The sequence below is a fragment of the Oncorhynchus mykiss genome, chromosome 25 (genome assembly GCF_057628025.1).
Source record: "Oncorhynchus mykiss isolate SJ-2025 chromosome 25, ASM5762802v1, whole genome shotgun sequence".
Lineage (NCBI taxonomy): Eukaryota > Metazoa > Chordata > Actinopteri > Salmoniformes > Salmonidae > Oncorhynchus > Oncorhynchus mykiss.
The window spans coordinates 4,486,684-4,500,688 of NC_143046.1; the positions used below are offsets into that span (position 1 = coordinate 4,486,684).

General features: G+C 43.6%; 2 protein-coding genes across 4 annotated transcripts in view; both read right to left on the minus strand.

The window, feature by feature from the left end:
* Window positions 1-1,324: 1,324 nt before the first annotated feature.
* adirf (adipogenesis regulatory factor) lies at window positions 1,325-3,853 on the minus strand. The gene is made up of 3 exons (XM_090221060.1): window positions 3,543-3,853; window positions 2,406-2,468; window positions 1,325-2,049 (listed from the first exon to the last, which is right to left on the minus strand). The coding sequence occupies exons 1-3, from the start codon at window positions 3,619-3,621 to the stop codon at window positions 1,946-1,948; spliced, it is 246 nt and encodes an 81-aa protein (XP_090077186.1). The 5' UTR covers window positions 3,622-3,853; the 3' UTR covers window positions 1,325-1,945.
* Window positions 3,854-4,464: 611 nt separating this feature from the next.
* sncb (synuclein, beta) overlaps window positions 4,465-14,005 on the minus strand; it is a 62,049-nt gene continuing 52,508 nt past the window's right edge. Inside the window, exon 6 of one of the 3 annotated variants that reach the window (XM_036970241.2) lies at window positions 4,465-5,504. In XM_036970241.2, coding sequence (XP_036826136.1) covers window positions 5,475-5,504 — 30 coding nt within the window. In that variant the 3' untranslated portion in view covers window positions 4,465-5,474. Of the gene's footprint in view, window positions 5,508-14,005 lie in introns of all 3 variants that reach the window. The other 2 variants (XM_036970242.2, XM_036970240.2) reach the window with 2 other exon arrangements.

Here is a 14,005-nt window from a genome sequence, read left to right on the forward strand (position 1 = left end):
ATGATAGTGATGATAGTGATGATAGTGCTGATAGTTATGATAGTGCTGATAGTGCTGATAGTTATGATAGTGATGATAGTGATGATAGTGAAGTTAGTGCTGATAGTGCTGATAGTTATGATGGTGATGATAGTGATGATGTGCTGATAGTTATGATGGTGAAGATTGTGATGAGTGTGCATCTATTAAACACACTTAGCATACAAATAATTGTATATATATATATATATATATATATATATATATATATATATAAATATCACTGTATGTCCCTTTCTGAATTGTTGATAATGTCAACAGTTTATTTGCATGATAAATGCATTAAGTGAAGTGTTTAATGTAGTGAGATACAGTGCCTTCAGAAAGTATTCATACCCCTTGACTTATTCTACATTTTCTTTTGTGTTACAGCCGGAATTCAAAATAGATTAAATATATTTTTTTCTCACCTATTTACACACGATATCCCATAATGAAAAAGTGAAAAAATGTTTTTAGACATTTTTGAAAATGTATTGAAAATTAAATGCCTGTGCTTAGCTCTATTCCATACATTTTTGTCCTAAAACATCTCTCTAGTCCTTGCCAATGACAAGCATACCCATAACATGATGCAGCCACCACCAGGCTTGAAAATATGGAGAGTGGTACTCAGTGATGTGTTGTGTTTGCCCCAAACATAATGCTTTGTATTCAGGACATGGAAGTTAATTTTTTTTGTAAAATGTTTTGCAGTTTTACTTTAGTGCCTTCTTACAAACAGGATGCATGTTTTGGAATATTTTTTATTCTGTACAGACTTCCTTTATTTCACTCTGTCATTTAGGTTAATATTGTGGAGTAACTACCATATTGTTTTCTCCTATCACAGCCATTAAACTCTGTAACTGTTTTAAAGGTCACCCTTCCCCGAGTGGTTTCCTTCCTCTCCGGTAACTGAGTTAGGAAGGATGCCTGTATCTGGGTGTATTGATGCAGCATCCAAAGTGACATTTATAACTTCACCATACTCAAAGGGTATTCAATGTCTGCTTTTTTATGTTTACCCATCGACCAATAGGTGTCCTTCTCTGAGAGGCATTGGAAAACCTCCCTGGTCTTTGTGGTTGAATCTGTGTTTGAAATTCACTGCTCGACTGAGGGACATTACAGATCGTGTGGGGTACAGAGATGAGGTAGTCATTCAAAAATCATGTTAAACACTATTATTGCACACAGAGTGAGTCCATGCAACTTATTATGTGACTTGTTAAGTACATTTTTACACCTGAACATATTTAGGCTTGCCATAACAAACGGGTTGAATACTAATTGACTCAAGACATTTCAGCTTTTACATTTTTAATTAATTTGTAAAAATTGTTTAAAAAAAAAACATAATTCCATGTTGACATTATGGGGTGTTGTGTTTTTATTGTGACACAAAATCTAAATTTAATCAAATTTAAAAAATGAATGCTGTAATACAACAACATGTCTCTCTCTCTGTAGGCTCTGTCCCCTGTTGCTATGGTAGTGTACAGTATGTGTTGCTGTAGATACCCTTGCTATGGTAGCTCTGTTCATACAGGTACAGTAGCTAGTCTTTGTGTGAGGTTCCTGTGAAAGGTGAATATCTCTGATTCAAGAGAACTCATGTCTTTATTATCTTTGGTAAAAAAAATAATCAGATATAATGAAACACTAGGAAAACAAAAAGAAAGCGTCACATTGTGGAAAAGAAGCCGTTTGAAAACAATTTCAAGAACATCTTTCAGTGTGGAACGTTTGTTCTGCGTTGTGTACGATTTTAAAAATTTTTATTTTCTTCTGGCGTAAGGATTTGTATTAAATAGCACCCTATTCCCTTAGTACTGCACTACTTTCAACAGGTAGTGCAGGATAGGGTGCCAGGATAGGGTGCCACTTATGAAGATTTCCCTCTGTAAAGGAAAGGCTGGAGGGATCATTTAGTCCCCAGCTTCTGTCCAAACTCCTTGATGGTGTCGGTTGCCTTGTCTGCTGCCGTTCCAATGACCGCATGTGTCTGTCGGCTGGCCTCTGTGGCCGCTAGAGAGAGAGAGAGAGAGACAGAGAGAGAGAGAGAGAGAGAGAGAGAGAGAGAGAGAGAGAGAGAGAGAGAGAGAGAGACAGAGAGAGAGAGAGAGAGAGAGAGACAGAGAGAGAGAGATAGACAGAGAGAGAGAGAGAGAGAGAGCGAGAGAGAGAGAGAGAGAGAGACGAGAACACCTTAGTGTATTACATGGTCCTGTTGTTAGAGGTAAACAGATGTCTCATCAATGCCTCAACGGGGTTTTTTAAAATGGATAAACTACATGTGTGTGTGTGTGTGTGTGTGTGTGTGTGTGTGTGTGTGTGTGTGTCTGTATGTGTGTGTGGTGTGTGTGTGTGTGTGTGTACTGTACCTATGTTGGTTGTTTCCTTGGAGGACTCTGCCACCTGCTGTACAGTTTCCTGAGCTGCCTGGACTGAACACAACACAGTAGCTATGTTATAACAGGTTATATGACAGGTTCTGTCAGCTGTCATCACATGACAGGTTATGACAGGTTATGACAGGTTATGACAGGTTATGACAGGTTCTGTCATCACATGACAGGTTATGACAGGTTCTGTCATCACATGACAGGTTATGACAGGTTATGACAGCTGTCATCACATGACAGGTTTTGACAGGTTCTGTCAGCTGTCATCACATGACAGGTTATGACAGGTTATGACAGGTTATGACAGGTTATGACAGGTTATGACTGTTTTTAGCAGGTATGCCGGTATGTTTCAAACAGTGTTACTCAACATTCTCCTTCAACAAGACTGAACATTAGACAGGGGTTATAGTGAATTTTGTATATTGTTCTTTCCACTCACAACAGGATTTTCGCAGACTGCTGTATCAAGTAGGATTTTCACAGACTGCCTTATCAAGTAGAATTTTCGCAGACTGCTGTATCAAGTAGGATGTTCACAGACTGCTGTATCAAGTAGGATGTTCACAGACTGCTGTATCTAGTAGGATATTCACAGACTGCTGTATCAAGTAGGATTTTCACAGACTGCTGTATCAAGTAGGATTTTCACAGAGTGCCTTATCAAGTAGGATTTTCACAGACTGCTGTATCAAGTAGGATATTCACAGACTGCTGTATCAAGGTGGATTTTCTGTCTCAGGAGAAATGATATACAAAATAAATCCTCTAACTTCACAGATTAAAAGATAGATGATTTCAAGGCTTTATAAGGCAAATACAACGTAATGGTTTTTGCATTCACTGACTTGAGACAGAGATAATGAATATTATCCAGACGACCTGTTGAACTTTAAGAGGTTATGATGCGAGATCTATTTCCTGGGTCACCCAGTTCGAAACATCAAGCAAATCCCATCAAGTTAACGAGGTAGCTGTTCAATGGTATTTATCTAATTGCCTGCACAGCAGAAGGAGATAGTTGGCATCCTTTCTACACGGATACTACTAAGTTACTAAAGTTAAGTTCTCCGACACCGTCTAACGAAGAGAACAGCTCTAGCGTCATACCATTACCTGCATGCTCTGTGACTCCCTTGGCTGCTGATTGAGTGGAGCCCTTCAGCCCTTCAAAAGATTTCTTAAAAGAGGCCATGATGTTTTTCAATCTCTCTGTCTCTCCCTGGTCCTCTGTCTCCTTGGAGGCTCTTGTCCTCTGTCTCCTTGGAGGCGCTGGTCCTCTGGTTCTGGTCCGGACAGCAGCAGTGGTACAGTAGAGCGGGTTAGAGAGGGGCAGTACAGAGAGCACTGGTGCAGAGAGGGGGAGGTTTAATACCCTCTGTTAGTGGCCCGGGGCTACTGGATGTTCCGGATGGATTAACCAGACTAAACCTCACTACACAGCCTAGATTACACAGGCATCCCAGCTATGACAGGGCCCCACCTCAGCAGATTCTAAACACTCTGTTGGTCTGTCTGCTAGCACAGAGGCACAGACACCCATAGTCACACCATACAGAATGGGAGAAAGGGATGTAGAGACAAAGAGAGAGAGATTGTGTATGACAGAGACTCACTGATATGACAGACAGAGAGAGAGAGAGAGAGAGAGAGAGAGAGAGAGAGAGAGAGAGAGAGAGAGAGAGAGAGAGAGAGAGAGAGAGAGAGAGAGAGAGAGAGAGAGAGAGAGAGAGAGAGAGAGAGAGAGAGAGAGAGAGAGAGAGAGAGAGAGAGAGAGAGAGAGAGAGAGAGATAGATAGATAGATAGATAGATAGATAGATAGATAGATAGATAGATAGATAGATAGATAGATAGATAGATAGATAGATAGATAGATAGATAGGGAGGGGGCGGACGGACGGACGGACAGACAGGGGGGCGGGCGGACACAGACAGACAGACAGACAAATAGATAGATAGATAGATAAATAGAGGGTGTGTGTGTAAAGAGGTCTGTACTTCCTGGTTTGAACATTCTAATAAACAACCCACACTTAGTTTCTTTTTTCTGACGTTTTTATTTACAGAAGGTGTGTTAGTTTGTCTGCATTGACACATAAACCTTTATATTGACAAGTCCTGCACTTTAAAGCACATATTGATCTGACAACCATTATGATTTCAAGACATAATATATTGACTTTAACTTGTTAAAATCTTCAGTACACACACACACACACAAACACACACACACACACACACACACACACACACACACACACACACACACACACACACACACACACACACACACACACACACACACACACACACGTAGTTTATCCATTTCTAACAGATAGTTCCACCAAGAATGATTTCACAAGCAACTATAAAGATACAATGTATAAAACTCTGACTTAAAAATACATTAAATTAATATAAACGTGCTCCAAAAGTAAATCCAAAAGAGAGAACCCACAAACAGACATTGTACACACTTATAGAATGTTATTGGTAGTAGTCATATCTATATCTGCAATCGGATTAATTATTTTCTAACGCCCCCAACGTTGTTGTTGGAAGATGAGAAAAATACACCTATTATTATCTCACATTTATAAATACAGAAAACACACAAAGAGTCACACGCATAGAAATAGAGTCCAGTCTTGAATGGGGAGGCCTGTTCTATGGATCGTATTTCTATGGTCACAAGCCATATAAGGCCTGGTCCGGGGGTCTCGTTTCCATTGGGAGGGAATCAAGGAAACGAGACTCGAGACAGCGGGCGGCTCTTCTACACCTCAAGAAACAACTACACGACCCAACACATTACAGCGGTAACATGACATTTACAATATAGCATCGATTATCAGAAAAGATTCGTCTTGAAGAGGAGGAGGAATGTTTTGTCTCAGGTGGAATTCTTGTTTGTGGATTTTGTACATTTTTTTTTTTTGCAACGGGATCAGATTTGTTTTGTTGTCGTAGTTTCAGCATCTGTTCTTTTTGTTTGAATACATGTCGGTATTGTGCTGCTGGTTGGATGGAGAACTGGACTGGTGGATTTATGCCTCTTGTTCGTAGTCCTGCTCCTGCTCCTTGGAGAGAAGAGAGAGACACAGAGCTCAGAGAGGGAGACAGTATTTAAATAGAGAGGAGAGACAGAGCTCAGAGAGAGGGATACAGTATTTAAATAGAGACAGACCTCAGAGAGAGGGAGACAGTATTTAAATAGAGAGGAGAGACAGAGCTCAGAGAGGGAGACAGTATTTAAATAGAGAGGAGACACAGAGCTCAGAGAGAGGGATACAGTATTTAAATAGAGAGGAGAGACAGAGCTCAGAGAGAGGGATACAGTATTTAAATAGAGACAGACCTCAGAGAGAGGGAGACAGTATTTAAATAGAGAGGAGAGACAGAGCTCAGAGAGGGAGACAGTATTTAAATAGAGAGGAGACACAGAGCTCAGAGAGAGGGATACAGTATTTAAATAGAGAGGAGAGACAGAGCTCAGAGAGAGGGATACAGTATTTAAATAGAGACAGACCTCAGAGAGAGGGATACAGTATTTAAATAGAGACAGATCTCAGAGAGAGGGAGACAGTATTTAAATAGAGAGGAGAGACAGAGCTCAGAGAGGGAGACAGTATTTAAATAGAGAGGAGAGACAGAGCTCAGAGAGAGGGATACAGTATTTAAATAGAGACAGACCTCAGAGAGAGGGAGACAGTATTTAAATAGAGAGGAGAGACAGAGCTCAGAGAGGGAGACAGTATTTAAATAGAGAGGAGAGACAGAGCTCAGAGAGGGAGACAGTATTTAAATAGAGAGGAGAGACAGAGCTCAGAGAGAGGGATACAGTATTTAAATAGAGACAGACCTCAGAGAGAGGGAGACAGTATTTAAATAGAGAGGAGAGACAGAGCTCAGAGAGGGAGACAGTATTTAAATAGAGAGGAGAGACAGAGCTCAGAGAGGGAGACAGTATTTAAATAGAGAGGAGACACAGAGCTCAGAGAGGGAGACAGTATTTAAATAGAGAGGAGAGACAGAGCTCAGAGAGAGGGATACAGTATTTAAATAGAGACAGACCTCAGAGAAAGGGAGACAGTATTTAAATAGAGAGGAGAGACAGATCTCAGAGAGAGGGAGACAGTATTTAAATAGAGAGGAGAGACAGAGCTCAGAGAGAGGGATACAGTATTTAAATAGAGACAGACCTCAGAGAGAGGGAGACAGTATTTAAATAGAGAGGAGAGACAGATCTCAGAGAGAGGGAGACAGTATTTAAATAGAGAGGAGAGACAGATCTCAGAGAGAGGGAGACAGTATTTAAATAGAGAGGAGAGACAGAGCTCAGAGAGGGAGACAGTATTTAAATAGAGAGGAGAGACAGAGCTCAGAGAGGGAGACAGTATTTAAATAGAGAGGAGACACAGAGCTCAGAGAGAGGGATACAGTATTTAAATAGAGACAGACCTCAGAGAGAGGGAGACAGTATTTAAATAGAGAGGAGAGACAGAGCTCAGAGAGGGAGACAGTATTTAAATAGAGAGGAGACACAGAGCTCAGAGAGAGGGATACAGTATTTAAATAGAGACAGACCTCAGAGAGAGGGAGACAGTATTTAAATAGAGAGGAGAGACAGAGCTCAGAGAGGGAGACAGTATTTAAATAGAGAGGAGACACAGAGCTCAGAGAGGGAGACAGTATTTAAATAGAGAGGAGAGACAGAGCTCAGAGAGAGGGATACAGTATTTAAATAGAGACAGACCTCAGAGAGAGGGAGACAGTATTTAAATAGAGAGGAGAGACAGAGCTCAGAGAGGGAGACAGTATTTAAATAGAGAGGAGACACAGAGCGCAGAGAGGGAGACAGTATTTAAATAGAGAGGAGAGACAGAGCTCAGAGAGAGGGATACAGTATTTAAATAGAGACAGACCTCAGAGAGAGGGAGACAGTATTTAAATAGAGAGGAGAGACAGAGCTCAGAGAGGGAGACAGTATTTAAATAGAGAGGAGACACAGAGCTCAGAGAGGGAGACAGTATTTAAATAGAGAGGAGAGACAGAGCTCAGAGAGAGGGATACAGTATTTAAATAGAGAGGAGAGAGAGACAGAGAGAGGGAGACAGTATTTAAATAGAGAGGAGAGAGAGACAGAGAGAGGGAGCCAGTATTTAAATAGAGAGGAGAGAGAGACAGAGAGAGGGAGACAGTATTTAAAAAGAGAGGAGAGAGAGACAGAGAGAGGGAGCCAGTATTTAAATAGAGAGGAGAGAGAGACAGAGAGAGGGAGACAGTATTTAAATAGAGAGGAGAGAGAGACAGAGAGAGGGAGACAGTATTTAAATGGAGACAGACCTCAAAGAGAGGGAGACAGTATGTAAATAGAGAGGAGAGGGAGACAGAGAGAGGGAGACAGTATTTAAATAGAGACAGACCTCAGAGAGAGGGAGACAGTATTTAAATAGAGAGGAGAGAGAAACAGAGAGAGGGAGACAGTATGTAAATAGAGAGGAGGGGGAGACAGAGAGAGGGAGACAGTATTTAAATAGAGACAGACCTCAGAGAGAGGGAGTGTCTGTGTCCCTATAGAGAGGCCGTGTCTGTGTCCCTATAGAGAGGCAGTGTCTGTGTCCCTATAGAGAGGCAGTGTCTGTGTCCCTATAGAGAGGCAGTGTCTGTGTCCCTATAGAGAGGTAGTGTCTGTGTCCCTATAGAGAGGTAGTGTCTGTGTCCCTATAGATAGGCAGTGTCTGTGTCCCTATAGAGAGGCAGTGTCTGTGTCCCTATAGAGAGGTAGTGTCTGTGTCCCTATAGAGAGGTAGTGTCTGTGTCCCTATAGAGAGGTAGTGTCTGTGTCCATATAGAGAGGAAGTGTCTGTGTCCCTATAGAGAGGTAGTGTCTGTGTCCCTATAGAGAGGTAGTGTCTGTGTCTCTATTCCCTTTATAGGGAGCAACCCACAGGACACTGGTGACACCTTAATTGTGGAGGACGGGCTCATGGTAATAACTGGAGTGGAGTCTGTGTCCCTATAGAGGACAGGCTCATGGTAATAACCGGAGTGGAGTCTGTGTCCCTATAGAGGACAGGCTCATGGTAATAACCGGAGTGGAGTCTGTGTCCCTATAGAGGACAGGCTCATGCTAATAACCGGAGTGGAGTCTGTGTCCCTATAGAGGACAGGCTCATGGTAATAACCGGAGTGGAGTCTGTGTCCCTATAGAGGACAGGCTCATGGTAATAACCGGAGTGGAGTCTGTGCCCCTATAGAGGACAGGCTCATGGTAATAACCGGAGTGGAGTCTGTGTCCCTATAGAGGACAGGCTCATGGTAATAACCGGAGTGGCGTCTGTGTCCCTATAGAGGACAGGCTCATGGTAATAACCGGAGTGGAGTCTGTGGAGTGGTAAAGAATATATCGAACACGTGGTTTCCATGGTTTCCAGGTGTTCGATGCCATTCCATCTGCTCCGTTCCATTCTCCTGTGTCGCACACAGAGTGATCAAACCAGACCAATCACATCAAGTCCAAAATGAAGACAATCAGGCAATAAGGACACAATGTTCTCTTTTTAACCTGACAGGGAAAAATGGTCATTACACTACAGTATAACAAGTACAATGTTAGCGACCTTAACACAACACCAAGCTAAGATCTTCAGATCTCTTGACAGTGCTCTGGAGCCCAGTTAGCTCTGGAGCCCGGTTAGCTCTAGAGCCCAGTTAGCTCTGGAGCCCGGTTAGCTCTGGAGCCCGGTTAGCTCTGGAGCCCGGTTAGCTCTGGAGCCCGGTTAGCTCTGGAGCCCAGTTAGCTCTGGAGCCCGGTTAGTCCTGGAGCCCGGTTAGCTCTGGAGCCCGGTTAGCTCTGGAGCCCGGTTAGTCCTGGAGCCCGGTTAGCTCTGGAGCCTGGTTAGTCCTGGAGCCCGGTTAGCTCTGGAGCCCAGTTAGCTCTGGAGCCCGGTTAGCTCTGGAGCCTGGATAGCTCTGGAGCCTGGTTAGCTCTGGAGCCCGGTTAGCTCTGGAGCTTGGATAGCTCTGGAGCCTGGTTAGTCCTGGTCGAGTTAGTTAGAATATGTTCAGCTTGAATCCTGTGGCAATACTCCACTCCATCCACCAGAGGGAAGCACTAGCTAATGTAAACTATAACAGCTGCTCCAAGGACACAGTAGAGACAGACATACTTTTTATTTATTTAACTAGGCAAGTCAGTTAAAGAACAAATTCTTATTTACAATGACGGCCTACTGGGGAACAGTGGGTTAACTGCCTTCTTCAGGGGGCAGAACGACAGATTTTTTAAAACTTTTTGTCAGCTCAGGGATTCGATCCAGCAACCTTTGGGGTTACTGTCCCAACACTCTAACCACTAGGATACCAACAGCCCCATATAGCAGCATCCTCTCATTAGCATACTAGCGCTAATATCTTCATGTCAACAGAATGTCATGTCTGGTACTCACATAATGATGCCTTAAGGGCATTTATCTACGGAAAAGAACGCGTGGATATGGATGGGACATTACACCCACATCCTCACTACGACTATGTGGAAGCAAGACAAAGAGAAAATACGTCATGTTTACAGCAACGCAGGGAATCCTCTGATACTACCCATAATGCTTTGCAACTCTTGACATCACCACCACTGGAGGGAGGGGGAGAGAGAGGGGGGGAGGGAGAGAGAGAGAGAGAGAGGGAGAGAAAGAGGTGGGAGAGAGAGAGAGAGAGAGAGGGGATAGAGGGGGAGGGAGAGAGAGAGAGAGAGAGAGGGAGAGAGAGAGGGGGAGAGAGAGAGAGGGGGGGAGAGAGAGAGAGAGGGAGAGAGAGAGAGAGAGAGAGAGAGGGAGAGAGAGGGAGAGAGAGAGAGAGAGAGAGAGAGAGAGAGAGAGAGAGAGAGAGAGAGAGAGAGAGAGAGAGAGAGAGGGGGGAGAGGGAAAGAGAGAGAGAGAGAGAGAGAGAGAGAGACAGAGACGTGCAGATGTGGAGACGGAGGTTACGAGAGCGATGGGGGGGATCGTAGAGAGTGAGAAAGAGTGATATATGGAGGAGGGAGAGACAAGGATGGAAAGAAAGAAAGAATGAGCTAGAAATGGAGGAGAGTGTGTGTTGCTTCTCCATGACATGAGGTTATACATTCTAATATCACAGGAGTCACTTGCGTTAAACAGTAGAGAGTTTAAATGTAATCTTCTTTTCTATAATTGATTTCTATGATCAGAAGGACATCACAGTTAATAAACCACTGAATTGGTTCTGAACCGTTCGTTTAAGATTGCTCCACTGAGAGTATTTGATTCGTCATTGGTTCCCTGCTGATTCTCAGGTTTCAGATGATTCGATTCGGGACAGTGTGTTTTGCCCTTGAGAGCTGACTTCCCAAAATAACCACCAGTCTCAGTCTATGACACACACACACACACACACACACACACACACACACACACACACACACACACACACACACACACACACACACACACACACACACACACACACACACACACACACAGACCATACAAAATATTGGAGGTGTTATGTCCACCTGTCTATCGGGCATTTTAATTGACAAATATCTCTCTCAGGTCAAAACCTATTGAAAGAAACAAAGCGCCAACTCACACAGAGTGCTACTGGTTAGATTCCCCAGTTCTACTGGTTAGATTCCCCTCTACTGGTTAGATTCCCCTCTACTGGTTAGATTCCCCAGTTCTACTGGTTAGATTCCCCTCTACTGGTTAGATTCCCCTCTACTGGTTAGATTCCCCAGTTCTACTGGTTAGATTCCCCAGTTCTACTGGTTAGTTTCCCCTCTACTGGTTAGATTCCCCTCTACTGGTTAGTTTCCCCAGTTCTACTGGTTAGATTCCCCTCTACTGGTTAGTTTCCCCTCTACTGGTTATATTCCCCAGTTCTACTGGTTAGTTTCCCCTCTACTGGTTAAATTCCCCTCTACTGGTAATTTTCCCCAGTTCTACTGGTTAGATTCCCCAGGTCTACTGGTTAGATTCCCCTCTACTGGTTAAATTCCCCAGTTCTACTGGTTAGTTTCCCCTCTACTGGTTAGATTCCCCAGTTCTACTGGTTAGTTTCCCTCTACTGGTTAGATTCCCCAGTTCTACTGGTTAGTTTCCCGTCTACTGGTTAGTTTCCCCAGTTCTACTGGTTAGATTCCCCTCTACTGGTTAGTTTCCCCAGTTCTACTGGTTAGATTCCCCTCTACTGGTTAGTTTCCCCTCTACTGGTTACATTCCCCAGTTCTACTGGTTAGATTCCCCTCTACTGGTTAGATTCCCCAGTTCTAATGGTTAGATTCCCCAGTTCTACTGGTTAGATTCCCCAGTTCTACTGGTTCGAATCTCCAGTTCTACTGGTTAGATTCCCCAGGTCTACTGGTTAGATTCTCCAGTTCTACTGGTTAGATTCCCCTCTACTGGTTAGATTCCCCAGTTCTACTGGTTAGTTTCCCCAGTTCAACTGGTTAGTTTCCCCTCTACTGGTTAGATTCCCCAGTTCTACTGGTTAGTTTCGCCTCTACTGGTTAGATTCCCCTCTACTGGTTAGATTCCCCAGTTCTACTGGTTAGATTCCCCAGTTCTACTGGTTAGATTACTCAGTTCTACTGGTTAGATTACCCAGTTCTACTGGTTAGATTCCCCTCAACTGGTTAGATTCCCCAGTTCTACTGGTTAGATTACCCAGTTCTACTGGTTAGATTCCCCAGTTCTAATGGTTAGATTCCCCAGTTCTACTGGTTAGAATCTCCAGTTCTTCTGGTTAGATTCCCCAGGTCTACTGGTTAGATTCCCCAGTTCTACTGGTAAGATTCCCCTCTACTGGTTAGATTCCCCAGATCTACTGGTTAGTTTCCCCAGTTCAACTGGTTAGTTTCCCCTCTACTGGTTAGATTCCCCAGTACTACTGGTTAGATTCCCCTCTACTTGTTAGATTCCCCTCTACTGGTTAGTTTCCCCTCTACTGGTTACATTCCCCAGTTCTACTGGTTAGATTCCCCAGTTCTACTGGTTAGATTCCCCAGTTCTACTGGTTAGATTCCCCTCTACTGGTTAGATTCCCCAGTCCTACTGCTTAGATTCCCCAGTTCTACTGGTTAGATTCCCCAGTTCTACTGGTTAGATTCCCCAGTTCTACTGGTTAGTTTCCCCTCTACTGGTTAGATTCCCCTCTACTGGTTAAATTCCCCAGTTCTACTGCTTAGATTCCCCAGCTCTACTGGTTAGATTCCCCAGTTCTACTGGTTAGATTCCCCAGTTCTACTGGTTAGATTCTCCAGTTCTACTGGCTAGATTCCCCAGTTCTACTGGTTACATTCCCCAGTTCTACTGGTTAGATTCCCCAGTTCTACTGGTTAGATTTCCCAGTTCTACTGGTTAGATTCCCCAGTTCTACTGGTTAGATTCCCCAGTTCTACTGGTTAGATTCCCCAGTTCTACTGGTTAGATTCCCCAGTTCTACTGGTTAGATTCCCCTCTACTGGTTAGATTCCCCAGTTCTACTGGTTAGATTCCCCAGTTCTACTGGTTAGATTCCGCAGTTCACTGGTTAGTTTCCCCAGTTCTACTGGTTAGATTCCCCAGTTCTACTGGTTAGTTTCCCCTCTACTGGTTAGATTCCCCTCTACTGGTTAGTTTCCCCAGTTCTACTGGTTAGATTCCCCTCTACTGGTTAGTTTCCCCTCTACTGGTTAGATTCCCCAGTTCTACTGGTTAGTTTCCCCTCTACTGGTTAAATTCCCCTCTACTGGTAATTTTCCCCAGTTCTACTGGTTAGATTCCCCAGGTCTACTGGTTAGATTCCCCTCTACTGGTTAAATTCCCCAGTTCTACTGGTTAGTTTCCCCTCTACTGGTTAGATTCCCCAGTTCTACTGGTTAGTTTCCCTCTACTGGTTAGATTCCCCAGTTCTACTGGTTAGTTTCCCGTCTACTGGTTAGTTTCCCCAGTTCTACTGGTTAGATTCCCCTCTACTGGTTAGTTTCCCCAGTTCTACTGGTTAGATTCCCCTCTACTGGTTAGTTTCCCCTCTACTGGTTACATTCCCCAGTTCTACTGGTTAGATTCCCCTCTACTGGTTAGATTCCCCAGTTCTACTGGTTCGAATCTCCAGTTCTACTGGTTAGATTCCCCAGGTCTACTGGTTAGATTCTCCAGTTCTACTGGTTAGATTCCCCTCTACTGGTTAGATTCCCCAGTTCTACTGGTTAGTTTCCCCAGTTCAACTGGTTAGTTTCCCCTCTACTGGTTAGATTCCCCAGTTCTACTGGTTAGTTTCGCCTCTACTGGTTAGATTCCCCTCTACTGGTTAGATTCCCCAGTTCTACTGGTTAGATTCCCCAGTTCTACTGGTTAGATTACCCAGTTCTACTGGTTAGATTACCCAGTTCTACTGGTTAGATTCCCCTCAACTGGTTAGATTCCCCAGTTCTACTGGTTAGATTACCCAGTTCTACTGGTTAGATTCCCCAGTTCGAATGGTTAGATACCCCAGTTCTACTGGTTAGAATCTCCAGTTCTACTGGTTAGATTCCCCAGGTCTACTGGTTAGATTCCCCAGTTCTACTGGTAAGATT

Coding starts and splice junctions, on each gene's coding strand:
- adirf (XM_090221060.1), bottom strand. CDS start 3,621: ATGGCCTCTTTTAAGAAATCTTTTGAAGGGCTGAAGGGCTCCACTCAA. Junction 2,469..3,542: donor GGGAGTCACAGAGCATGCAG/GTAATGGTATGA, acceptor TGTTGTGTTCAG/TCCAGGCAGCTCAGGAAACT. Junction 2,050..2,405: donor CAAGGAAACAACCAACATAG/GTACAGTACACA, acceptor CTCTCTCTCTAG/CGGCCACAGAGGCCAGCCGA.